The sequence below is a fragment of the Cyprinodon tularosa genome, unplaced genomic scaffold (genome assembly GCF_016077235.1).
Source record: "Cyprinodon tularosa strain WSP-4 unplaced genomic scaffold, ASM1607723v1 ctg114, whole genome shotgun sequence".
In the NCBI taxonomy this organism is placed as follows: domain Eukaryota; kingdom Metazoa; phylum Chordata; class Actinopteri; order Cyprinodontiformes; family Cyprinodontidae; genus Cyprinodon; species Cyprinodon tularosa.
The window spans coordinates 923,434-950,427 of record NW_024037937.1 but is presented as its reverse complement, the minus strand read 5'-3'; the positions used below and the strand labels follow the sequence as shown (position 1 = coordinate 950,427).

The following is a 26,994-nucleotide window of genomic DNA, read 5'->3' as shown; positions in this document are numbered from 1 at the left end:
GAAATATGCATAGAGTGGAGCGGATGTAGATTTGACCAATCAGAGGCCTCCTGTCTGCGGCCTGTACTTACCATGAGTACTGATTTGTACTCATGGTAAACATGGTCGTTAATGTGAACAGGAAAGGCCCTTAAAGAATGTCCACAAACATTTAGAGATTTGTATTTACTCAGAAAGTTTTAAAACTTACAGATGCGCTTCACTCCACCATAGGAACATACCTAAAAACCTAAAAGAAAAGAGGGCCATAAAACTAAAAAAGGTTTAGTCATGACTGTATCTTTAATCTGATAAATCATCAACCCTACCGTGTGAAGAATCAGTTATTGAATACATAACTGATTACTGAAACTCATTGTCTATTGAGCAGAGGTGGCAAGAAAAAGAGATCATTACGTTAACGCTTTTTTATCTTTGTTCAGGTGAAAGTAGAAAGTCATCCAAAAATTTACTCAAGTAAGAGTAAAAAGTAGTTAATAATGTAAATTGCCTGCTCAAGTATTGGCTCTTACAATCTGATTTAATGTTTAAAATGATGTAATCAGACAGTCATATTAAATTACTGGTATTTCAATGTAAGGTATAAAATAAAATACAAAAAATACATTGTATAATTAAGAAATAAAAAGAATTGAGTAGCAGAGACTCTTTTCCAAAATCAATTTTCCAACACAAATTTATGAAAAGTAATGCGTAAAGTAGGTAATGCTTATATTTAAGGGAAAGATAATGAGCTTAAAGTGATTGTATCTACTCTTTAAGTATTTTTATTTAATATCTGAAAAACTACTGTTACTCACAGTGGCTGGACTAACCAGAAAATTGACTCAAGTAAGCAACTGTTGACCTCAAAACGCTTAAAACATCCGGTGGTTTGATGTCTTTCACATTTACCATAAATCTAAGCTGCAAACAAGAAAGCACTAAGGCTGTGTCCGAACGGCCTCTCTAATAACTATATAGGGCATTACATAATGGTTACGCCAATTTAGATGAGTCTCCGAATCAGTGATTGTTTGGATGTGACAAGTCTAGTGCCCCTAGTGGTTAAAAAGTTGCGTATTATCACTTTTAAAAAAGTTACCTTATTTTCCTGATTATAGAGCTCACCTAATAAAGTTATTTTTGACTGGAGATTTTATGATGGTCTATTAGGGCCCGAGATTGTTTTTATTTTATTTTTATTTCGAGAATAAGGTTGTAATATTATGAGAATAAAGTCAATAAATTACAAGAATAAAGTCGCAACAAGAACAGTCATAAAATTACAAGAATAAAGTCGCAACAAGAACAGTCATAAAATTACAAGAATAAAGTCGTAAAATTACAAGAATAAAGTCATAAAATTTCCAGAATAAAGTCATGATATTACGAGAATAAAGTCAAAGCTATCTTGGTTGGAACCAAGTAGAGCCACCAGTAGATTTGCATTGCAAATCTACTGAGACATTACTGTCAAATTAAACAGAGAACTAATCATAGATTGTTGAGTAGAAGCAGTATTTGGCTTGGGATTGTTATCGTTTTTAAGAAATTGTTTTAAGTTCATAGAAATGTTTGTTTAGTCTGTCACTTAAATCTAAGCTGAAATGAAAAGTTAAAATGGTAAGTGACCTGTACTTTAAACTTATAGTGGAGGATGTTCTGTTTTTGAGTGGATCATCTAAATAAGTGTTCCTCCTAAGTGTCAATCATTCTGGTGATATGTTTACATAAGGCCGTCCTATGTGCCCGTCCCCATTTTCACTTACCAGTGGTGAGTCTGACATAGTGGAAAAATTGCAAATCTTCTTTTGGAAAGTAAGCTTGTATGAGCGATGAAAACAGCAACTTTTAAACAGAGTGTGCACACGGAGAAATGGGTCGTGCATGTTCTCACATGTGCTTACTAGGCGTTCCCTCTCGGAAGCGGCTACAGTGTTGTACGTGTGCATTTTTTATTTATTTATTTTTTTTTATTCTCGAAAATCCTACACTATACCTTTAACAGCTGTACCAGCGTACTTGATTTGAGGATTTTGGGCCACAGGAAAAAAAGTACCAACAACACTTCATTGTAAACTGTTAAGACTGAGTTCAATATTCTGGTATTATGGGGAAATGCCAAAGCATAAAGTTAGAAAAAGATGTTTAACAAGTGGAAGAATATTTCAAATGTTTGTAAGGCCTGTGTCAGGGAAACCACACCAACAATACAATTCAGTTTATTTATATAGCGCCAATTCACAACACGTCATCTCAAGGCACTTTCACAGTTCACCAGATCATACAGTCAAATTGATTCAAATTTTTCTATGTAAGGAAAACCAGTCGATTGCATCGACTCATTGAGTCGAATGCAATCCCTCACACTAAGCATGCTTTTAGTGACAGTGGAGAGGAAAAACTCCCTTTTAACAGGAAGAAACCTCCAGCAGAACCAGGCTCAGTGTGAGCGGCCATCTGCTGAGGCTGACTGGGGTTCAACAGAGAGCTCAGAACGAGTCCTTCACCTCCCTGCTGAATCCAAAAAGGACTCTAACGTTCCTGCTGTGTTTTTCATCTGTGAACCAATGTTGATGTCAGTCTAATGGAAGTTTACGCTCTTTACCACAAACACTTATTTTTCAAATAAAAAAAAGTATCATGCTTTCATTTTTTATTTTTAAGACAAACTGAATGCTATATGTGAAGCATTTCTGCAACTAAAAGAGGATCCTGCCTCTGAATGCTACCATAGTTTGTAGTTTTTGCTATATCCTCTTCCACGAAAGGCTGCAAAAGAATTTAGTTAAACATGATTGTAGATGTTAAAATAAGAAACGATAAATATAGTGTCAATGGCAAAATTATGGGAATTACTACTTCAACATAATCTAATCACATCGAATCAACAAATTTTTTGTGGCTATTTTGCATAGCAGACTAATACAAATTTAGCATGAGAAGAGGAAAATAAAGAACTTACAGTTTTAAAAATATGAAGAGTTTATGAGTCAGCACTTTTTAACAACGCGATCCGCCATGTTTTAAAGGGGATTTGATGAGGGTTCAGTTTTAGTTTTTTTTCAACACAAGTGGTTGGCCAATCTGCGCCATCCCCCACATGGCCTGTGGCAAACTGAAGGAGGACTGTTTTTTTTTATCTTTCTGTTTCATTTTTGCAGCACTTTCGTTTAAAGAGCAGATTTGTGGAGAGTCTGACGAATCTCTTTTCACATCTCTGCAAATTCCTCACAGTAGTGCTATGCTCTTTCTGTAGTCAGATCATGGATTATAAGCCTTTTCACAACCATTTTCCATTTTATTTAGAATTATTAGAGTAAAAATTAATGAGTACAAATGCAAGGCATTTAATCTTGATTTGTAAGATAGAAATTTGAAAATTCTGAATCACATCCTTCTACTTAATAACAGCTCTGCTTTGTTCAAGAAGCGGTTATAATTCCTGTTGCAAAGATGTTTATAAAAAGTCTTTTTTTTTCTCTCTCTGTAGGCGTCTGAGGGAGTTCCAATTAGGTTCTTTGCAATGCTGCCTGAGCTGGTGGAGGCGTATTACAGCCCCAACATGGGCCTGGTCACACACCTGCAGTACCCAGTCCAGAGGGAGGAGGAGGTAGAAGAAGAGCAAGGTTAAATCTTCTTCTGTGTTTCCTTAGAAAAAAAATGCAAACAGGCGTCAACCTCAACAGAATTCTTACACCTCCTACATTTGGTTTGTGTTGCAGAATCCAACAATCATCCACCGCGGCTTCCACCCCGGAACTTCACCGCTGATGCAAAAGACTGTGAATCCAAAACTTCAGAGCAGGCCACCAAGTCCTTGTCTGACATGTATCTGATGAGGCTGCAGCACATAGACCTGTCCATGTACGCCCTAAGAATCACAACCACACATGCTGCTGCATTGATACTTTACGGAATGAATCTTGTTCCATCATTATTGCAAACAAAGAACATGCTTTGTTCTTTGCTTGAAAAAATAGAAATTTAAAGGAAGTGAAAAAAAGTCAAAAAAAGAAAAAGTTTCTAAGAGTAACTGTTGTTTTCTCAGAATGTATTTTCTTAATCATTTTCTTAAAAGTTTTATTTCATTCTTCTATAATTCCTCTTTTTCTGGTGGAGTTTTACGAATTGCTTTTGTTTCAATTAGCTTTTTTTACACCTGCCAATTCAGGGGCAGGCTTTCTCTGGAGTGAATAATGAAAATGCATTACTCTTGGTCTACATGGCTTTTAGTGCAGCATTTTTATTCCTCGTTTGTATTGGGCTGGGAGGGAAGAAAATGTGATTGTTAAATGCAGTTTAAAAAGAATTCCTTTCATAAAACTTCCTCTAAAAAAGAGAAATTGGAAAAATTTTAAAAAAGTGAAAATGAAGTCTGTAAAATATACTTTGTATTCTTGGATAAAGAAAAGAATGAACTTAGAAAAATTAATTTTCACTTCATAATTATAAATTAACTGTTTCTTATGGAAGCCCGTTTCCGCCACTCTGTAAAAAAAAAAAAACTATCTCAATATAATGAGATAGTAACTCAATATAATGAGATAGTATCTCATTATAATGAGATAGTATCTCAATATAATGAGATAGTATCTCATTATAATGAGATAGTAACTCAATGGGAGCTAAAAATACTCAATTTTAACTAAAAAAATTGGTGAAAAAAAAAAAAGAAGAGTTAAAATGAAAAACAAATGAGTGTGCCCCATCTACAGAGACTAGTAGAACAATTTCACACTGATTTTAGGTCAATAGGTCACATGACCTGGGAGCTATTGACCAAAAATACTCAATTTTAACTAAAAAAAATGGTAAAAAAATAAAAAAAGAGTTAAAATGCAAAACAAATGAGTGTGACCCATCTACAGAGACTAGTAGAACAATTTCACGCTGATTTTGGGTCAATAGGTCACATGACCTGGGAGCTATTGACCAACAATACTCAATTTTAACTAAAAAAATTGGTAAAAAATAAAAAAAAGAGTTAAAATGAAAAACAAATGAGTGTGCCCCATCTACAGAGACTAGTAGAACAATTTTACACTGATTTTGGGTCAATAGGTCACATGACCTGGGAGCTATTGACCAAAAATACTCAATTTTAACTAAAAAAATTGGTAAAAAAATAAAAAAAGAGTTAAAATGCAAAACAAATGAGCGTGCCCCATCTACAGAGACTAGTAGAACAATTTCACACTGATTTTGGGTCAATAGGTCACATGACCTGGGAGCTATTGACCAAAAATACTAAATTTTAACTAAAAAAATTGGTAAAAAATAAAAAAAAAGAGTTAAAATGAAAATCAAATGAGTGTGCCCCATCTACAGAGACTAGTAGAACAATTTCCAAGTGATTTTGCGTCAATAGGTCACATGATCTGGGAGCTATTGACCAAAAATACTCAAATTTAACTTAAAAAATTGCTAAAAAATAAAAAAAGAGTTAAAATGAAAAACAAATGAGTGTGCCCCATCTACAGAGACTAGTAGAACAATTTCACACTGATTTTGCATCAATAGGTCACATGACCTGGGAGCTATTGACCAAAAATACTCAATTTTAACTTAAAAAAATGGTAAAAAAAAAAAAACTATCTCATTATAATGAGATACTATCTCATTATATTGAGATACTATCTCATTATATTGAGATAGTTTTTTTTTTTTTTTTTACAGAGTGGCGGAAACGGGCTTCCATAGTTTCTTGAGAAAAACAAATCTGGGAAAACAACAAAGTTACTCTCAAAACCTTTTTTAATAAGAAGGTTTCATAAAGATGTATTTTTGGAATACATTTGTTTCAAATTTCTATTTATAAAACATTTTTAATTGCTCGCAACAATAATGCAACAAAATTCACGCTCACTTTAGGAGCTGATGTTCCTTTCAAAATATTCACATGTTGATTTTTGTGGCATTTTTCCAGGTTGTCAGACGAGCATCAAATGGCTGTTCAAGAATACTTCAGGACCTCCATCTTCTTGGATGCTGAACAAGTGCAAAACGGCAACCCCAACCTTCCCGGCCTCAAGAAACTGATCACGGCTGTGTGCAAAAATCTAAACAGGTGCTTTTTTTCCTGATTTGTTTCTATTTTGGGACTGGTTAGTGTAGCTTTCATCTGACCCTGATGTGATCTTTCTCTGAGCCAGTGAAATCTCTCGAATCCTGCCCGCTCTGGAGATCTTCCACAGAGCGTTGGATCAGCAGCTCTCCCCAGGGATTGGACCTAAACAAGTAAGTAGCAGCATTGAACCCTTAGAAACATTCCCCACCTCAAAATATAAATATATATATCTTATTCTGCATTATTTCATGTGCTTCCAGATTCTTGCAGATTCGGGTCAATCTGTGTCCTATAGGCTTGAACAGCTCACAAAATTGCTGTACTCAATAGAGGACAAGGTAAAAAACCAACCAAACAAAAAGCACCACATGTGTGCTAATCACTGTTCATCTCGTTTCCTGAGATGCCAGCAAATGACGTCTGCTACTGAGGAAAGAGCACTTCTGCTTTCTTTTTCAGGCTAAAAGTTCAGTTTTTGAGGCGGTTGGCTATGACGGAGGCCACCGGAAGTCTCTCATACCAATTGTTTCGTTCGAGGTGCGCCTCTTTGGCTGTAAAACCTAATGAAATGTAACAAAATGTCTGCAGGTCTGTGGTTGGTATTTGATCAGATTCTTTCTTGTCTGGCAGGTGAAGCAAGAGTCTCTGGGTATTTCAACAAAGATGGTTCTGAAGGTGGATGTTGAAAGTGGGAAACTGTACTTTAAGAAGTCTAAAGATGGGCCTGAAGATAAATACTTTGTCCACAATAAAAGTAAGAACCTTTTTTGCTTTACAGCATTTTCGGGGAAGGTTCAAGTATTCTGCTGGATCGGTCCACAAAGAAATATTTAATTAATAGCCAAGAATCTGACACCCTAGAATCCTTCAGACTTTAGATACATTTTTGCATATTTATATATATTGGAAGTAAGCTGCTTAGTGATAAAAAAGACTTTTAGTATGGTTTGGTAGCAAATTTAAATAATTTGGAGTCATTTAAGGGTCTTATGAGTGCTTCTATCAGATTTTTGCTCTTTTCTTAATGAGGGATAGATTACATTGCAAAACAGGAGTTGAACTTAGATTTTAGATTTGGTTCATCCACTATTAAATGTTTTACCAGGGTTTGTATTAGACAGACACTTCAGGAATTTGAATTGCCCTTGTTTTGGTTACCAACTGGTATGTTTATCTATGAAGTCAGAATTCTGCCAAAAGTCCATAGTTACAATACATACTCATAAAATAAGTTTTATTTAATTCATACACATATAAAATACTCCTTTTGCACATTTTGGGCATTTTTGCATGCAGATTTAGTACCACAAGAATGTCATATAACACAAATGAGGGCATGCTGCTTCTCTGTGCTCATGGCATGCTTTCCAGGCATCCGTAGCTTCTCTCCTACTCCTATGTGGATATGTTTCTGTGCGATCGTGTCAACTTTTGTGACTTTAAGGGTGGTAATCACTGGAGAACTGAGATTAGCCTGTAGTTGGTTCTTTACTGGAAATCCTGCTTATTGGGATTGTGCTGTTTTCTTCCTGGCTGTCACAAACTAACCTGACGACAGCCAGATGCATCTGGCTGTCGTCAGGTTAGTCGCAAACAGCAGCAAAAGCATTTTCTGGTTAATAGCAGTCATTGACTGAACATTTTATACACAGTCCTGCTCACCATTATTGGCATGTTTATGTTTTACACAACTGGACGAATATCCTCGGAAATAAATGGAAAATGGAAATTTAGTTGTGGGTCCAAAGTAATTTAACAAAGATAACTGTTATTTCAGCACAGACATTGTAATTCCAAAGGGAAAAATACAGAAACAGGGGTAAATACAGAAACAGGGGTGTCAATATTATCGCACAGGCGATGAACACCCTTTAGCAGCGATGACAGCCTCCAAATGTTTTTATTTTAGAATAGAATTTAACTTTATTGTCATTACACTGTCAGAGTGTAAAGCAACTAGGGTTGTCACGATACTAAACTTTTCAACTCGATACCAATACTAAGGAAAATATTCGATACTCGATACCATTTCGATACCACAAGAATAAAAACTCAAAATTTCAACAGAAATATTTTGATTAATAATTAAAATACAATAAATAAATACAATAAATAATAAGAACAATATTTTAAGGTTGTTTGCTGTCCACAGTATTAAGCAAGCTTGATAAAAAACCTATAAAATTAAAATTAAGTGTTCCTTCCTTGGCTTTGCTTTGCACACATAGCAATGACACTAGCCAAACCGGTTAAGAAACAAAAATAATTCTCAGCAGCTGCACCTCTTACAAAAAAAAACACTGAAACTGAAAAGTGCACAGAATTATTTAATCACACAGTGTTCTGAAAGTGCATTTTCCACTATTCTGCACTTAAGATGAATGACTGTTATGGTGCCACTGGTGGTGGCACTGTATCGATACTTTTGAAAATGAGTATTGTATCCGGATACAACGTTTCAGTATTGATTATTTTTTTGAGTATCGATACTTTTGACAACCCTAAAAGCAACAAAATTAACTCAACTGCATTTAACCCATCCTCTTGGGGAGCAGTGGGCTGCCATTGTGCGGAACCGTGTAGAGGTTAAGGCTGGTTATACTCCCGCAGCAGCTTGTCACAGATATTTTTGATTTATGCCCAATATTGAAGCGTAGACTGTGCTATGTTATTCCACGCAACAATGCAAGAGGGACTATCACCAACTAGCTGTGGGTCTAGATACGGCCGAGGCGATGAGGAAGTGGGGGCAAATTTGTGTGACAATGGAGGGACATGAGGGCAAACTCCTCTAGCTGGTCCAACTTCATGAGACGTTTTCCACAATGGCGGTCATAGAAAAAAAACAAGCCGCTAAGGTACCAAACAGGAAATATGCATAGAGTAGAGCAGATGTAGAATTGACCAATCAGAGGCCTCCTGTCTGCTGTCACCTACTATTTTGGAGAGGTGCAGCAGAGTGTTTGCGGAAGCAGTGGGGGCACATCTGCAACACACATGCAGATGACCTGGTTTCTAAGCATAAGCCAGCCTTAAGGGTCTAGTCAGAGACCCAGAGTGGCAGTCTGTGGAAGTGGGGCTTGAACTCAGAACCTCTGGATTCCAGGCCCAATGCCCTAAACCACTAAGCCGCCACTCCCCTTATTTTCTTTCTATAAAGTTCTTGAACTACTCCAGATGTATTTCCTCCCACACTTCTGTTGCCATATGCTCAAGCTCTTGGACATTTGCTTGGTTCCTTTCTCTAATGGCAGACTTCACTTCCCCCAAATATTTTCAAGTCAATTGAGAGCTGGACTCATTGCTGGCCTTTTTAAAGCAGTCTATTTTTCCTCTCCCAATCATTCCTTCTCGCTTTGTGTCTTTATCTTGCTGGAGGACCCATGATTTCGCCTCAAACCAACTTTCCACACACTGGGCAACACATGAGAATTACTTGATAATCTTCTGATTTCATGATGCTTCCAGATGCAACAAAGCAGACCCACTGCATTATACATCTTCCACCATGCCTGATTGTTGGTAGGGTTTTCTTTACCCTCAAGTGTTCATTGTGCCGTCTTCCAATTTTGGTTAATCTGTCCATTAAACTAATCACAGAAGGCTTGAGGTTTGTCCAGTATCTTTTTGAAGAAGATCCATCGTATTTTTCTTTTTTTCAGCAATGCGATCTTTCTTGGCCTCTTCCTATAAAGCCCTGCTTTGTTTAACGTCCAGCATATTGTATTTGATGACACCTGACTGCTCCAGGTTGGTCTTCAGGGCTTTACATGTTTGAACTGGTGTTTTTTTCACCATTCGTACCAGTCTTTGAAGACCTCTGTCAAGGATCTCCCCACGTCCAGGGAGGTTTTTGACAGTTCCATGTATGGAAAACTTCTCAATAACATTATGAAACGTTTAAACAGGAATGCCCAGGTCTTGGGAGATGGCATTGGGTTTCTATACTAATTTGCAGCAAACGGTGGCAATACTGTTGACATAGTAAAATTATTTTTCTATGTTTTCTTTATAATCTTTATCTTTTCAAATATTCTTTATATTTTGTTGTTTTGTATGAAACACAAACTATCTGTAGTAAATGTTTCACTTAATAAATTTCCTTCAGTCAATTTTCAATAATATGTAATTAAACTTCATGGGTGCCAATAATGGTGAGCAGGACTGTAAATCATTGCTGAACATGAAAGTATACATGCTTAAAACTAGATAAAAAACCGAGTGTAAATGTAGTATTTGTGTTTTAAGCAAGGGTTCATTCAAGCTTCACTTTTCTCAATATGAACATTGAATCTAACATTAGCTTAGCTCATATGAAGTTCCAAATTTAACATTAATCATCATTTAAAGCCGGGATAACCAATTAAAAATCAGCAAAAATCAGAAAATCATCAACCAGTAAAGGTCTGGAGACATTTCTGATTATAATCTGTTTATTTAAACACTGAAATAAAATTACGTTTTTATGTATCCATGTTATACATTGAATTTTTAAATGAAATAAATATATATATATTAAAAAAAATAGAATATTTTTACATTTTAAAATCTAAAGTCGTTCAGTTTGGTATATAGACAATTTTCTGATTCACATAGGGCTTTACCATATTAACAGGAGAAGTGGCGCAAGTGAAGTTAGACACTGTCGTCGGACAGCATGCGGTCATTTATAATTGTTTTAAATCAGGTTGGGTCTGGATTAGCCAGCAGTTGGGTCTGGATCTGGACTGCGATCCGCTAATCCGTGACCTCTGATTTAAAGCATATTTCCACTGCTGTCAGAACACATTCATGTATGTATTCAACTAATTTTTTAACAATGACTTTCCTAAACCAATGTTTAATTTTCAAAAGAACAGCTTTTAGCCTTAAAAGAAAAACAGCACTGTCTCAACAGGCAGAAATGTAGCCAATCACACTAGGTTTCTCCAGTGGTTACCTTCATCTAAGTGACAAAAGCTGACATGAGCGCACAGAAACAAATCCACAAGCAGGAGAGAGGCTAGAGAATTGAAATGCATCGTGGGTGTGACATACTGGGGGCTGGTGATCCTGAATCACGTTAAAAAGGGGAGCATGTGTTTTAAATAAAACTGCTTAGACTTAGACAAACTTTATTGTCATCTTGTATACACAGAGGGCCGGATTTATCAAAGGTTTGCGTGTATTAAAACGTGAGCTATTTCACTGCGCACGCAAAAAAATGTACAAACTGATCTATCAACAGCGTGCTAAAAGGATTTGGTCTTTAAAACGTGCTAAATAGCGTCTCTTATCCATTTAGTACTTTTTCTGCTATGAATATTCAATATAGGGCGTTTACACGCAAAAGTGCGTCTTGTGGGAGGATAACATGTAAATATATTAATTTAGCACTCGCAAAGTGATTTATCAAACCTGAAAGCAATTTTGCTAACGGTATCTGACTCTATATTTAACACGTTTCAAAAGAAGGTGCAAATGGTCTGTATGCGTAATTGCGCACACATGGCAGCGGTTATTGTCGCAAGAAGGAGACATCAAAATGAAGCAAGGAGACGCAGAGAACGCATTTTTTCACTCCGTGTGAATATTTTTGGAATGAACGAGGAAACGATCATCAAAACATATCGTTTATCCAGCATTGCCATTTTGGAGCTGTTGGGGGAACTCCGAATGGATTTGGAGCCAGGCACAAGGAGGACCCACGCAATACCAGATATCACGAAACTCCTTGCAACATTGCACTTTTTTTGCATCTGGGATCTCCCAATCTCGTTTTTCAGAAGTGCTGTCCGACGTTCTAAATGCCATGTCGCCCTGACTACCGGAGAACCCCGACACCCTGCGCCTGTGGAGCAACATGCCAATGCAGTCATCTTATCCACAGTCACTTCTTGTGAGCCATTTGGTATGTGCATTTTTCTACAGGCCGATAAAAAACACCTGTTTTATTTTTGTTTGTGTGTTTTTTTCTTACTGCGGTGAAGTAGAAATTCAGCCACATACCACCTTAGGGAATAAAGGTTGCCAAAGTTTATATATATATATATATATATATATATATATATATATATATATATATATATATATATATATATATATATATATATATATATATATATATATATATATATATATATATATATATATATATATATATATTTCTTTTTTTGGAGGGGGTGGTGTCACTGTAAGATTAAAATTTCTTAATGCACTAGTTTGCACAAACTACAAACTTTGCCGCAAACCACAAAACGCGCAAAACCATCATTTAAATAGGGCGTCTCCAACAGTTTTGCGCCTGCCACCAGTTACGCAATCGCTCTTGTTAAATCACCCGCAAACCATGGTTCAGCCCCTCGCGCAAAATTCCAGTTTGCGAGCGCAAATTACTGCACGCAAAATTGGATCTTGATAAATCCGGCCCAGAGGGTATAGAAAATGTAATTTCGATGCATACAGCTTTTATACAGTAATGAGCAGCTTACATCACTGTTGAAAAACTCGTATTAGTATTTCATTACGCTTGCCAGTTTTGGCAGAATTTTGACTTCACGGTTGTCTGCAGTAGACTGGGGGGGCACACCATGTGGTGCAGCCTGCTCTTTATTTGGCAGCGGTTATACTAGAATTAGAAAGTAGATTGTTTAGCTAAATATGTGCAAATGCAAACTGGTCCATCAAAAAATTTGCACCTCTGCTTTTTTAGGTTGAAGCTTAATTTCTATAATAAAGGCATTAAAACAGAACAAGTTTTCTAGCTTTAGATTATGTTATTGGAAAACTTTCCTGCATGATGAAACATCTTCACAACCCTAAGAACACTAGGATTCATTCAGTTGGTGGAGATTGTAAAAGAAAGAAGGGTGATGCCATAATGATGCCTCCCTTTATCTTTCCAGTGCTGTAGCCCATGTTTAGTTTTTTAGTTTCGATTTGCCATATTTGTTTGGTTTGTTTACCGTTTGCCAGTTTATATATCTTGCTTGCACATTTCTTAGCGCTTTTGGTTGGTTTTCTCTTGCCTGTATTGTTAGATTTGTTCTCTTCCTTTATTTCGTGCTGCGTTTATCGCTACCTAACCATTTCTGCCTTGGTCTTTTCTGATAATTAGTAGATTTCATGCACCTGTGGTTCGTCGTTGTCTGTTGTTTCCATAAATAAATCAGATCAGTCCAGATGTAAAACAACTGCACTCAGACAGTACACTGAACTATCCTTTAATGATATGGAATAAAACAGTAACGTTTGCGCCTCATTGATAAGGCTTTCTATTGCAGGCTTTGACCGTGCATTTACCACCTACCTCCACCATACACCCACTCATTTCCCCTTACCAAACCAAATACCCATCAGCAATGGGTGAAAGGGACAACATGGTGGTCTACACACTTAATTTAGTTCAGAAACTCATTGCCAGTATCACAGCAGCTAAGTTGGTTTTCCTTTTATCATCTCTTATCCCATAATTACAATTAGCTTTCAGTAGGAGGTATCTTTTCCCACAAAGTATTTGAAAATGCATGAAGTAGCTTGTGTTTTGTTTTCTGTGCTTCAATTGAGTACTTATTTTTCTGAGGACTTTTTACTTTTACTCCCTACAGTTGAACACAGATATCTGTACTTTTTACTCTGGAATGGGTGACAAGAGTTGAATAAACGTTTGGCTCTCAAAATGGTATCGCTGCCCTATTTGTTGGTACTCGCCGATACAGATACCCCCAATTTAGTGCTGGATCGGGGCCCCACCTGATACTGGTATCAGTATCAGTGCAACACTAATAGACACCTGATCGATATTAATAGAAAATAAATCCAATATAGTACTTTATAATTTCACTGAACTCCCAGCCAATTCTGGGGGGATGTGGGCAGAGGAAAAGATTTAAGCCTCTTAACCTTTTTACAGCTAAACTAACCATGATTGGTGGTTGGACTGACCTATTTTAAAAAGTTAAACTTTCTCGCTCTTTTTTCCTTAGTTTTTATTTGACCTATTTTGAATAGGAACAATTTGATAATTATTTATGTCTGCTAACATGAATACTTCATACCTTGATACATTTACAGCCATATGACACAGCCCTATTTGCAACTTTATTTTTGTTGTGAATACCAAATGTCTAACAGTATTTTTCTGTTTAGGTTCATTATGAAGCTGTTTGGAATTTTAATTTAGAATGAAGTTAGACAGAGTCAGTATTTCTTTGTTCTCTTTAACAAAATGAGCAAAAGAGTGTTTGTACCAATACTTTTGTTTTGCTCGTATTTCAGCAGCTATTTTATTTGAAACGTTTGCTCCTCTTCGGTGGTCAGTCCACCCAAACACCTCTTTTCTTCTTTTTCTTCCTTCTTTACTTCTGTTGCTGCTTTACGTCCCCATTTAATGGAAAGTTTAAAACATTACATCTGTGTGTTTTTATCTTATATTTAAACTCTTTAATGCAGGAACCTTATTTGGCTTTGTGTAGTTTTAGCTTTAGAAGAAGTCCTGCTTATGCATTGAAAGTCAGATTTAGAAGGACTTGCACATTGAATATGCATAGGTGCAAAGGGGGAGTGGTGGCTTAGTGGTAAGGGCGTAGAGCTTCAAATCCTGAGTTCGGACCTAACCCCCACAGACTGCCACTCTGGGTCTCTGAGCAGGACCCTTAACCCCATACTGCTCCCTGGGCGCCCCATGATGGCAGCCCACTGCTCCCCAAGGGGATAGGTTGAATGCAGAGGTAAATTTCTCCAATGTGAGATCAATAAAGTTAAATTATTCTAATTATTATTATATTAATATCCCCTACTGTTTTCTCAGCTGGTGGTATCAGGATGCAGGATCTAATGTGGGAGGCAAGGCAAGAATTACCCGGAAACTTAAATTCTGAGCTCTCTAATGAGTTGGGAACATCAGCATTAAGGCTCAGTTGGGTTCTTTTTAATAATAGTCACGGCTTAATTTTTTACAATCACTGGAATAAATATTTTTAGATCTACTTATTAATTTCGGTTTAGGAAAGATTAAAACTCAAGCATCCCTACAGCAAAAAACAAACTACATTTGCTGTAGGGATGCTTCATTATTGAAGTATGAATAAATTATTTGAAGTTGATGCTGATTTGTGATTTTATTCCAGAGGCTGAACTCAACTCAGGTCAATTTTGAACATTCAAAAGATAATGTGATGAAAAGAGAACACATTTATAAATGTATAGATACAAGTTTTCTATTTCTGATCAGCAATTGTTAAAATCCCTGATGTGTAAAGAAACAAGGCCATTTAATACAGCTCCAGATCCTTGCTATAACTCATACAGAAACCTTCTTTTCTTTCATTGATGACTCATACCTCAGTATGACTCAAAATAGCTGAAAAACTTATGTTATTTTAAACCACATTGTCAAGTTTTTGGCCTCTACAAACCACCTTGCCTTCTGCCCAAACTTGAAAAGGGCTTGCTCCCATCAAAGAGACTCAGGACCAACTCATCTCAGTGTAATCTTTTTATTTCTCTTTTCTTTTTCTTCTTTAAATCACTTCAATTTCAAAGACAAGACAACCAAGCAGGTTGAAAACCTACAAATAAACAAAACACAATGAATTAATAAGTTTCCAGTCAATGTTTTTTACTTTTGAGTTATCAATAAATAAGCAAAACAAAGTTAATTCCAAATGCATAAATCCATCTTTGTAAAGCCTGCTAGGTCCTCTGAATGCAGGTTTAATGTTTTAAAGTTCATTTCCTACCAGTGGTGTCTCTGCAGGAGCTTGAAGATGAGGTCTTTGTCTGTAGAGATTGCTCAGAACACAGGTGTGTTGAATTACTTTATAGGCTCCTGAAGGCCTGAGTGAGACAGATGGGTGCGCTTGATTTCTGTGAGGTGCGTACCAGTTGGGTGGAGATGGTATTGCACTCACACCAATACACCATTTGCTGTTTTAACTTGACACCTCCCACTTGAGCTCCTGGTCTTTGAACCTAAGGAGGTCACACCTCTTTCTCTTCACTAGATCTTGTCCCAGCAGGGTTTTCTTGTTCTTCTATTGGCAATAACACAACAATGCGCCTTACGTCTCTGTGAAGTATTGTTGAGGGTATCTTCATTTGAAGTTCCTTCCTCATCTTCCTCGTTTGTCCTCCAGCTCTCACAAGTGGTACGGGGTAACTTGGATAAGTACGAACATGCACATCTCTTACCGTCCCCTTTCCGTCACTTTTTACACTAATCACTCTGCCAAGTTTGTACTGACCTCTCAAAGCATTTTGGTCTGCAAGCCAAATAATGTCTCCGACAGCAACATTTCGCTTCTTTGAATGCCATTTACTTCTGACAAACAAATTTGGTCCAGCTAGTTGACTCCATTTTCTCCAGAATCTGTCCACTTCTGTTTGAATGAACCTTAATCTCTTGAGTGGATAACTTTTAAAGTCAAATCCACAGTTATCACTCTTTGGAGCAGTTCTTCCAAGCAGCAGAGAGTTTGGGGTGATGTAGCTTATGCAATCTTCTCGACTTTGAGTTCTTGCATCTATTGGTCTTTCATTAGCCAGATTAGCTGCCATATACAGGAATGTTTGAAATTCACTCCATGTAAAAACTCCATCTGATCCTAGATTGTGCAATGCTTGCTTGACTATCTTTACAGCTGCTTCTGCTGCCCCATTCCTATGGGGGGAGTCTGCAGGATGTATTTTCCAGCTCCATTCAGTTCCATGTTTCAAAGCTTCCTGTTGAATTTGCCCTTTGTTTAGATGGTCCAAAAACAAGTAAAGATCAGCCAGGACAGGTTTGGCTCCAATAAAGTTTTTTCCGCCATCTGACCATAACTTCCTTGGATGTCCTCTCAAGGCTGTAAATCTTTGGTATGCTAACAAAAATCCTTCACTTGACTGATCGCTTACAAGATCTGTGTGAATAGCTCTAGATGACATGCAACAGAAGATAATGCCCCACACTTTCAGTTTAACTCTTTTCCGGGCCTCATCCCTCACTTCATAGGGTCCAAATAGATCAATAGTAGTAAACTCAAATGGTCTGGCAGGCAGTGTTCGTTCTGGTGGAAGATCGCCCATTATCTGTTCACATCTCTTTGCCCTGATTTTCCGGCACGTCACACAATTATCCACAACTTTTTTAGCCAATCTTCTGCCTCTCACCACCCATGCTTTCTTCCTCATCTGCAGTAATGTTCCAGCAATGTCTTCATGATTTACTTCATGAGCTTCAAGAGCAACCAATGTGGATACCCATGAGTCATATGGTAAAATGGGGACAACTCTTTTGTCTTCATTAAAGGATTGAATACGACCCCCACATACCTGAAGTCCAGAATCTTGTTCTTTAAACACAACTAGTCTGTTTAAAGTTGTGTCATTGAATGAGGTACTCACTTGTGCAGCCAGGAAAACATCTTTCAGTGCATTCTCACACTCTTTAACACTAAGCCCAGGATGGATGGTTGGTTGTTTGACATCTGTTGAAATTTTTCCTTTCACTTTTCTGCCACTTTGCTTGCTTTCCAAAGTGAGTTTCCAGTTTTCAACAGCTCTTCTCACCAATGCAATGACTCTGACTAGTTTAGAAAGACTACTATATCTTCTCTCTTGAATTAATTGTTTGGCAATGAATGTAAGAGGAGAGATTTTGAGTTGGCTGTCTTTTTCTTTACACTCTGTAGCTTTTAAAGCATTCTTTGTCACATCCTCATCACACATTTTTTGTTTAGTTTGCTTAGACTGTGCTCTGGTTGTTACTGCTGAGAAAGCTTTTCTCTGGAGCTTTTCAACACCTTCTTTTGCACCTATAGCAATGTCTTTGGCTGATCTTATCGGCCATTGATCAATAGGTTGCGACAAGAATTTTGGTCCATTTTGCCACTGTGAGTCCTCTTGGAGGTACTCAGGACATGCTCCTCTTGATGTAATGTCTGCGACATTGAGCTCACCTGGAATCCACCACCAATCTGCAACCGCCCCAGCTTTCTGTATTTCACCAACTCTGTTAGCAAAGAAAGTTTGGTATCCATAGCTGTCACGCTGAATGGCTCCTAGCACAGTTTGGCTGTCCAGAAAATGGTACCAGCCTCCAATTTCCATCCTGCTGTGCTTTTCAACATACTTCCTCAGTCGAGCTGCAAACACTGCACCACAAATTTCTGCTTTTACAGGTTCTCCTTTCTGGTCAAGTGGAGTGAGTTTTGCTTTGGATTCTACAAGTCTCACTTGGATCCCTTGCTCTGTCTCCCATCTGAAGTATAGAACTGCACCATAACTTTTGTCACTTCCATCAGAAAAAGTTATTCCTATGGGCTTTCCAATCCAACTGATTGGTGTTAAACTCCTGTGAAATTTAATTTGGCCAAGGCGCACATACTCCTGGAACAACTCAATGGCTTCATTTCTTAGCCCATCAGAAAGTGGCTGATCCCAAGTGTCACCTGCTTTACCTGCAGTTCTGGTTTCTTGGAAAGCCTTCCTCACTAGAATGGCTCCTTTCTGTTTGGTGGGTGTGACTAGCCCAATGGGATCAAAAAGACTAGCTACTTGGCTAAGGAGTTCTCTTCTAGTGAGAGGATTTGGAGTATTTGCCCTCACTTCTTCTTCTAGGTTTTGTCCCACTTTTTTTTTCATTCTTTGAGAAGTTGATTGATGTCATCACATATAATTTATCCTCCTCCACCAGATATCCCACTCCCAAAGCCTTATTATCATCTTCTTTCAACTGATTAGGGAGTGTAAAGATTTTTTCCCTGCTAGGTAAGGACATTTTTTGCCTCCCACTTTGACCTGATAGGACCCATGGTTTCAAAAAGAATCCCCCAGCTTGTAAGATCTCTTCCACCTTCTTAGTGTGCTTTTGCAAAAGTTCTGGGTCATTGTCAGATGTTAAGATGTCATCAACATAACAGTCTTCTTCCAGGATCCTCCGCTCCTCTTTACAGCTGTTAAATATGGGCAGTTTTGCTGTCTCTCGCATTGCTACTTGGGCAATACATCCAGCAGGTCGATCCCCAATGTTAACTCTGGTAATGGCAAACTCACCGATCTCCTCTTCTGAGCTGTCTCTCCAGAGGAACCTGTGTAGATGTCTCTCCAGGTCCTCAAGCCACACAGAGTTATACATCTTTTTAATGTCTCCCAAGGCAGCATGCAGTCCCCTTCTGAACCTGAGTAGAACAGCACGAATAGGATTTAAAACATCAGGACCTTTCAGCAGAATATCATTCATACTTAGACCTTCAAATCTTTGACTGCTGTTCCATACTAAACGCACAGGAGTGGTCACAGAATGAGGATTTGGTGCCACCTGGTGGTTTACATACCATACTGGTCCTTTCCAGTTGTTTAGGGTGGCTTCTGTTAGCTTTATTGCTGCTTTCCTCTCCACCATTTCATGCACCTGGTTTGCATAGACAGTTTGCCATTCAGGCTCTTTATTTAATCGTCTTTCTGTTCTTAAGAAAGTTGATTCAACACTTTTCCTGTTATTGGGAAGACAAGTGGGTTCTACAATCCAAGGATACTTTGCATCCCAGTGGGGAGCATCACTGTGGTCATCTGCTTGCACATAGGTAAGACCTTGTTTAATTATTTCAAGTTCTTTCTCCTCCATTAATGTCATATCTTTTCCACCTGGTTGACATGTCCCACAGCGACATCCACCACACTTTGGTTCACAAGCTGTTCCTATGCTCTCCCACTTCCACCAATCAATGAACTCTTTATTGGTAGTTGTACTTTTGCTTTCTGCTTTAACTTCTTTGAAACTGCAGACTTCTTCATACTTTACAGCAGCAGTGCGCATAGAACGAGCAAAGTGTGTCTCTGACCTGTGTGCTGCCACGTCGACATCTTCACAAAGGTCCGGATGAGCTCCTCCCACGGCCATGCCTAGTGGACTGTTCCACAGGACCAGGTCTCCAACAACCTTGACTCTTTGAGGGGCCAGTCTGCCTTCTCTGTGACTTATTAGCAGCTCAATGGTATCTGGTCTTTTGAGGTCTTCCAGGTCAACATCTGGGAAAAACTTTTGCAGCTGCAGTGGTTGAATGACTTTATGCACTTTAGCAATTTCACTGAGTCCATAACAAATGAGCTGGTGGGCTTTCACTGTGCCTTTGGGGGTTTTGACTCTAACTTTTAACAGGTATCGTTTTGTTCTAACTTTGACTGACATTCCCCCAACACCATGAACAACTGTTATGTTCTCACCTTCTAGGTTCAACCTTTTAGCTGCTTGATGAGTAATGTAATTGGTATCAGAAGCCAAGTCAATTAAAGTGCCAATTTTCTGGCCTGCATTTGCAGTGACTTCCAACAGCATTAGAATGACAGGTTGCTCCTTTAGTCCATATGACTCCATAAGCCCAGGGACTTCACACTTTGTGTTTCTTGTTGAAGCAGTTACATTTGAAAAGGCTTTTCTGCATTCTTCTGCTAGTTCTGGTGAAAGTCCAGCTATGAATTTCTCCTGCTCTTGTGTTAGTCTATTTTTCCTTCTTGGTTTATCAATCCCAACCCTTGTAAGCTCACCCTTTGGGCAAAGGAGGAAATGGTGATCTGAAAAGCTCCCTTTCTTACAGTCTTTGTTTCTACAAAGGTAAGTGTTGATGCATCCAGCATCCTCTTCATGCTTTCTCAAACACCTTTTGCATGTTTCCAATGTCTTTACAATGTTGAGCTTTTCAGGTACATTCATTTCTTTGAACTGTTTGCAGAAGAATATTTTATCTCCATGTCTTGCGTCTCCACACACAATACAGACATGATTCTTTCTTGTGGATCGAGTAAAAGCATGTCGTTTCTCAACCTTCTTCTCAGTCTTTTCACTCACTCCAAGTTGCTCTAATCTCTCTAGAACTTCCTCCTGTGTTTTAAAAAATTTGAGAAGACTATCAAAATGGTTATCTGGTGTAACTGCATTGGCAGGATTAACCATAAAAACTAGCCAGTCTCTTTTGATAACAGAGATTTAATAACCAGAGGGTTTTTCATGGCTCCAATGTTACCTAGCTCTGTTAAGTCAGCTAGAGCCTTTTCAATTGTTTGTATAAGATCTATCACCTTCCTTGGCTGGTTTGCTTTCAGGGGTGGAGTCTTCTCAAGCTCTTCAATAATTTCTAAAGCAATACTTGACTTGTCGCCATACCTATTTTCCATCACTCGGAACATATCTGCAGCAGTATCATAAGCAGACAGGTGTAATTCACTACAGATCCTTTCATCTACACTATCCAACAACTGAAACTTTTTCACTTCCACTGAGCCACTTGGTTCTCCCTGCTTCTGCAGACTTTCCCAGTCTTTTCTCCATCTGTGAAAGTTTCTTTTACAGCCATGAAATTTTGGTAGACAAATGGGCCTGATCTTTACAATGGGTGCGGGTGGAGCTAGTATAGGTAAAGATGTAAGGTCTGATTGAGCAGCATCTGATTTACTCTTCTCCTCTGCGATCGTTTGTGCTATGGCAAACTGTGATTTTCTTGCTTGAAGTTTATTTTTCATCAATTTAATCTGTTTTATTCTGTCTTCAATATTGTCCCTCTCTTCTACAGGAATCCATATTTCCCAGGTCACAAAACTTTTAATAGATTCCTGGATCACATTCTCCACAAAGGACAGTTGGACTTCATATGCACTTTTGTTCACAGTTAAAACTTTTATGTCAGAAGCATCATTACATGCCTTTTCTGCCTCTTGGATTGCAGTATAGAGCTCATCTTGACCATATTTTTTCCACAAATTAGACTGAACTATTTGTTTGACTTCTTCTAATTTTGATTCACAGTCATCAATAGTCTTTTCCAAATCAGCTTCTTGCCGTTTATCAAGTTCACCAGCTTCAACTTCCATCTCTGCTAATAGTCCAGCTTTGTAATCATCATTTGAATCACTTACATGTCTGGCATCAGAGGTTAGCTTTTTGAACTCCTCTCGCAGTTCCATCTCTGTCATGTTGGAAGCTTTTCTGCTCAGGAAGTTTGCTTGCTTGGTGAAGGAAGATTTTGCCATGGTGCGATCCAGCTTCAATTGTTTCAGTGACTTTCCAAACATTTCTTCAGCCATTGTGGATTGTACAGATGAGATGACCTGATGTCCTCCTTGAGTTGATTTGTCAAAGCCCTTTTGTCAGGACTTCACCTTCATCAGGTCTTCAGTTGGTTTCCAACTGGTTTCCAATTGGCTTCCAAGTGGTTTTCCACTGGTTTTCAACTGTCAAGTTTTTGGCCTCTACAAACCACCTTGCCTTCTGCCCAAACTTGAAAAGGGCTTGCTCCCATCAAAGAGACTCAGGACCAACTCATCTCAGTGTCATCTTTTTATTTCTCTTTTCTTTTTCTTCTTTAAATCACTTCAATTTCAAAGACAAGACAACCAAGCAGGTTGAAAACCTACAAATAAACAAAACACAATGAATTAATAAGTTTCGAGTCAATGTTTTTTACTTTTGAGTTATCAATAAATAAGCAAAACAAAGTTAATTCCAAATGCATAAATCCATCTTTGTAAAGCCTGCTAGGTCCTCTGAATGCAGGTTTAATGTTTTAAAGTTCATTTCCTACCAGTGATGTCTCTGCAGGAGCTTGAAGATGAGGTCTTTGTCTGTAGAGATTGCTCAGAACACAGGTGTGTTGAATTACTTTATAGGCTCCTGAAGGCCTGAGTGAGACAGATGGGTGCGCTTGATTTCTGTGAGGTGCGTACCAGTTGGGTGGAGATGGTATTGCACTCACACCAATACACCATTTGCTGTTTTAACTTGACACACATCATGTAAAGAGTAACTTTTAGACCTATGAATGAAATCAAGACAAAAGTATCATCAGAGAGAACTTAGGCAATCTGCTAAATTTATTCAGTGACAAAGAAAGCTCTGGATTGAGAGTTGAAGTCAAGTCTAAAACACATTTTATATGCTTCACTGAAAAAGTCTGTGTATTTGAAGTTGTGGAGTACAGTACAGTAAAAATATATGTAATATGTAACAAATGTAATAAAATAACAATTACACAAATGAATTAAAAAAGTGCATGATGAAAATATGTTAGTATTTAGAAGGAAGAAAACAGGTTACAGTGTATTGTATCATAACTTATATGATTTTGTACCTGAGTATACATAGATTTATCCAGTGTTGTGTTAATCTAATTTTAGTAAAAAATATACATTCCTACGACAAAAACTGATAAGTAAATAGAAGATTAATTATAATAAAGTCAGTTCCTCATAACTTTCATGATTTATATATATATATATATATATATATATATATATATATTGTATATTAAAACTATTATATATATATATTGTATATTAAAACTATATATATATATATATATATATATATATATATATATATATATATATATATATATATATATATATATAATATTGTATATTAAAACTAGTTTTAATATGATAGTTTTAATATACTATATATATATATATATATATATATATATATAAATTTTATATATATATAAATTAAGAATCAAATGGTGGGAGGAGTAAATAACTGTATGCTTCTTCCTGGTTCTTTTCAGAACTGATTTCTGAACATAGATTTGTTTTGTGTTTTTATTCCTCCCGCTTGTTCTCAAAGCTCCCACTAATACATAACCAGGGGTAATGGGAAAAATGAATTCAACTCTGCAGTCCAGTTAAATAAAGGAAAGAGATGGTAATTCACTGACTTGGAACTCTTTTGAAAGAAAAAGAGAACAAAATGGCATAATGTCCATCTCTGCTCTGACTAGACAAAGTTGGTCTCTCACTAATTTAAACTCTGCAGAAAGGCTGTGAAGGTCTTCACACACTGTGACTCAAAACAATTACAGGCTTTTGGAGCAAACAGTAAATGTTATGAATAAAAAACCCTGAGAAACAGTCTAACTTGTTATGAGAACGGTTATTTTGATCCCAAACACTCCCTAATAGGATAAACAACCCCTCTCCCTTAGACACCTTGAAGCCTGAAGACCCCCCCCCCCCCCCCCCCCCCCCCCCCCCGGGAACCCCTGTTGAAGTCCATAAAACCATAACTTGGAAAGGGACCTCCCAGCTTTCAAGTTGCTTTCTTCTCTCACCTGTATTTTATGTAATTATTTAACAGCTTTACCAGTTTGTTTTAAATCCTGTTCTTCAGTCCTGCAGCTGGTGAAATCCCAGAAGATGCATGCTAAACTCGTCATCGTGGTTGAGACAGAGAAGGAGAAGATCCTGCGTAAGGAGTTTGTGTTTGACGACACAAAGGTGATTCCAGCCAAATGCTTTTTTTTTTTTTATGAGAAAACTGTAATAAATGCCCTCAAGGTTTCTTTCCCCGATAACTGTTTTACCTCTGTCCATATTTCTTAAGAAAAGAGAAGGCTTCTGTCAGCTGCTTCAACAGATGAAGAACAAGCACTCAGAAAAGCCTGAGCCAGACATGATCACAGTGTTCGTTGGCACCTGGAACATGGGTAAACGGACCTTTCTACATTCACCATTGATCAAAATTCAGACAGGCATCTGCTGATAGTGTGAACCCTGATTCCCAAACATGCAGGAAATGCTGGTCCTCCTCCAAACATTGACTCCTGGTTTCACTGTAAGGGCCTGGGGAAGACGCGGGACGACACCGCCGACCATATCCCTCATGACGTTTATGTCATCGGTACCCAGGAGGATCCTTTGGGTGAGAGAGAGTGGTCCGACACGGTGAAGAATGCTCTGAGGAAAATCACCAACATCAGCTTCAAGCAGGTGAATATAGGTGACAATAACAGAGTTAAAGTGCTTATTCATAGCTCTGTTTCAGGTTTCAACACAGAGCAGCACATAATTGGGTAGTAGAAGGATTGCAAATAAAAAAAACTAAATTCAATGTAAGAAAATGAGTGAACAAACATCATCATGAAGATTGAGAACACAGCAGACAAGATGGGGGAAACATTTTTAAGCAGGTTAGGATTATAAAACAATATTTTAAAGCTTTGAACATCTTACAGAGCAACCGAGACATAGCCGACCACCTAAACCAGGGATCAGCAACCTGCTTTGTCCTCTTCAATGTGGCTCTGAGGGGTCAAGGGCTCTTCTTTATGTTTCATGCAATATCTGCACAGACCATTTACAACAGCACGACACACTTTGTTCAAATCATTTTATGTTTTTTAGCTTAAGGTGCGTGGTTTATATTGTTAGGTGGGCTAACCGTTTTTCTTCGTCTTTTCTTTTAATTGTGGCTCACTTAGATGAACTAATTCAACAAAACCAATGAATATCTTTTGTAGTAAAGGTCAGGTAATAATTTTTCCTCAAAATTCATAAAATTTCCATTGAATTTCCTCGACTTTTAATTTTTATAAAATTTTTATTATGGCTCTTGATGAATCTTGTTTTGTTGCAGCTGTCACAGTTTAGTTAGGGGACACAAAAGCAAAGACCAGTGAAGCAGATATGAGTTCTTGTTGGTTTAATGAATAACTGAGGCAGACCTCCAGAAATACGAAATACTAGGAATCAAAAACCAGAAAGCATCGAGGAAAACTCAGGTGGGAGGCCAGGGATGAGAAAGCAAATAACAACAGCAAGGAACCAGCACTAAGTGACTGCAGAGGTGGTGTATATAAGGGGAACAGAACAAAGGATGGACTAATGAGCTGAATATGGAGCAGGTGTGAGTGGAACTAACTAGAAGGAAGCCAAAGGGAAAGGAAACAAGCACAAGGAGGCAACTGAGAGTAACTAAAGACTGCTTGAATATAAAGGAAAATACACAAACAGAAAAACTAATAACAGAAAACTAAAAACTCAGAGTCCCAAAAGGGGAAAACCATGACAGCAGTGATAGCAAAAGTAGCTCTTTGTACTGAAATAACTGCAGAACTCTGACCTGAACCTACAAGCTAATGAATCATAATGGTAACTCTGAAGAAAATCTGGAGAATATGTCAAAAGAATATTTGAAAAGTGAAAAATTAATGACTAATTAAGCTTTTATTAGAGAGAAAAAAAGGTCTCAGAGGTTCTGACCAGGGATGCACAAATATGAAATCTGGGTGGTACATTTGTAAATCTTTTCAAAACCACTAACCATCTTTCTTTCATTTAACCCCTTTGACCTGCTTTGCATTGGTCTGTTAAAAGAAAATTCACCATAAAGTTAATAAGTTGCCTAAAGGCAGCAGACTGTAAATACCTTTGCATTGTGCTGCATGCAGGTGGCCACTCACACGCTGTGGAACATTCGGATCATCGTCCTGGCCAAGCCCGAGCATGAAAACAGGATCTCCCACGTCTTCTCAGACAGCGTGAAGACGGGGATTGCCAACACTTTGGGTGAGCAGTTCCACTTCTTCATTAGGAGGCCGTTACCGTCAGAGGGCTTCACTTGAAGTGCAAACTGAAACAATCGGCTTGTTTGCAGGAAACAAGGGAGCCGTGGGAGTGTCTTTCATGTTCAATGGAACATCCTTCGGCTTTGTCAACAGTCACCTGACCTCTGGGAGCGAGAAGAAACTCAGGTGAGATTGTAAACATTAAGCTTTGATAATGTTGGCCTAACACGGTCAGTTTTACTATAAGGAACGATTGCTTCACGTCAAATACTCCCAAATCTCTTAATTAGTAGTGATTGAGGCCCCCACTGATAAAATTCAAATTGAGTGATGATTTTCCTTTTTCCTGCAGACGGAATCAAAACTACATCAATATCCTGAGGTTTCTGAATCTGGGTGACAAAAAGCTCAACCCCTTTGACATCACGCATCGCTTCACACACCTCGTCTGGCTGGGAGACCTAAACTATCGTGTTGAACTTCCATCCTCAGTAAGTTTCTCACTCCTTGATCAGTAGCCATAATGAGTTGCAATAAAGTTCATGCTTTACTGCTCCAGCATGATCCCATCATGGCCGCCATGGAATGCGTGGTTAGTAGCATCCTGGTTTAAGATCTGACCTGACGTCTTTGTGCATGGGGTCTGCA

At 37.9% G+C, this 26,994-nt stretch overlaps 1 protein-coding gene across 2 annotated transcripts in view; it reads left to right on the top strand.

The window, feature by feature from the left end:
* inpp5d (inositol polyphosphate-5-phosphatase D) overlaps window positions 1–26,994 on the top strand; it is a 39,325-nt gene that overhangs the window by 2,041 nt on the left and 10,290 nt on the right. For both annotated transcript variants that reach the window (XM_038304139.1, XM_038304142.1), the window contains exons 3-15: window positions 3,476–3,611; window positions 3,708–3,849; window positions 5,912–6,052; window positions 6,138–6,222; window positions 6,313–6,390; window positions 6,512–6,589; window positions 6,683–6,806; window positions 24,171–24,277; window positions 24,384–24,486; window positions 24,573–24,769; window positions 26,230–26,347; window positions 26,436–26,532; window positions 26,699–26,837. In XM_038304139.1, the coding sequence (XP_038160067.1) occupies window positions 3,476–3,611; window positions 3,708–3,849; window positions 5,912–6,052; window positions 6,138–6,222; window positions 6,313–6,390; window positions 6,512–6,589; window positions 6,683–6,806; window positions 24,171–24,277; window positions 24,384–24,486; window positions 24,573–24,769; window positions 26,230–26,347; window positions 26,436–26,532; window positions 26,699–26,837 (1,545 nt within the window). The remainder of the gene's footprint in view (window positions 1–3,475; window positions 3,612–3,707; window positions 3,850–5,911; window positions 6,053–6,137; window positions 6,223–6,312; window positions 6,391–6,511; window positions 6,590–6,682; window positions 6,807–24,170; window positions 24,278–24,383; window positions 24,487–24,572; window positions 24,770–26,229; window positions 26,348–26,435; window positions 26,533–26,698; window positions 26,838–26,994) is intronic.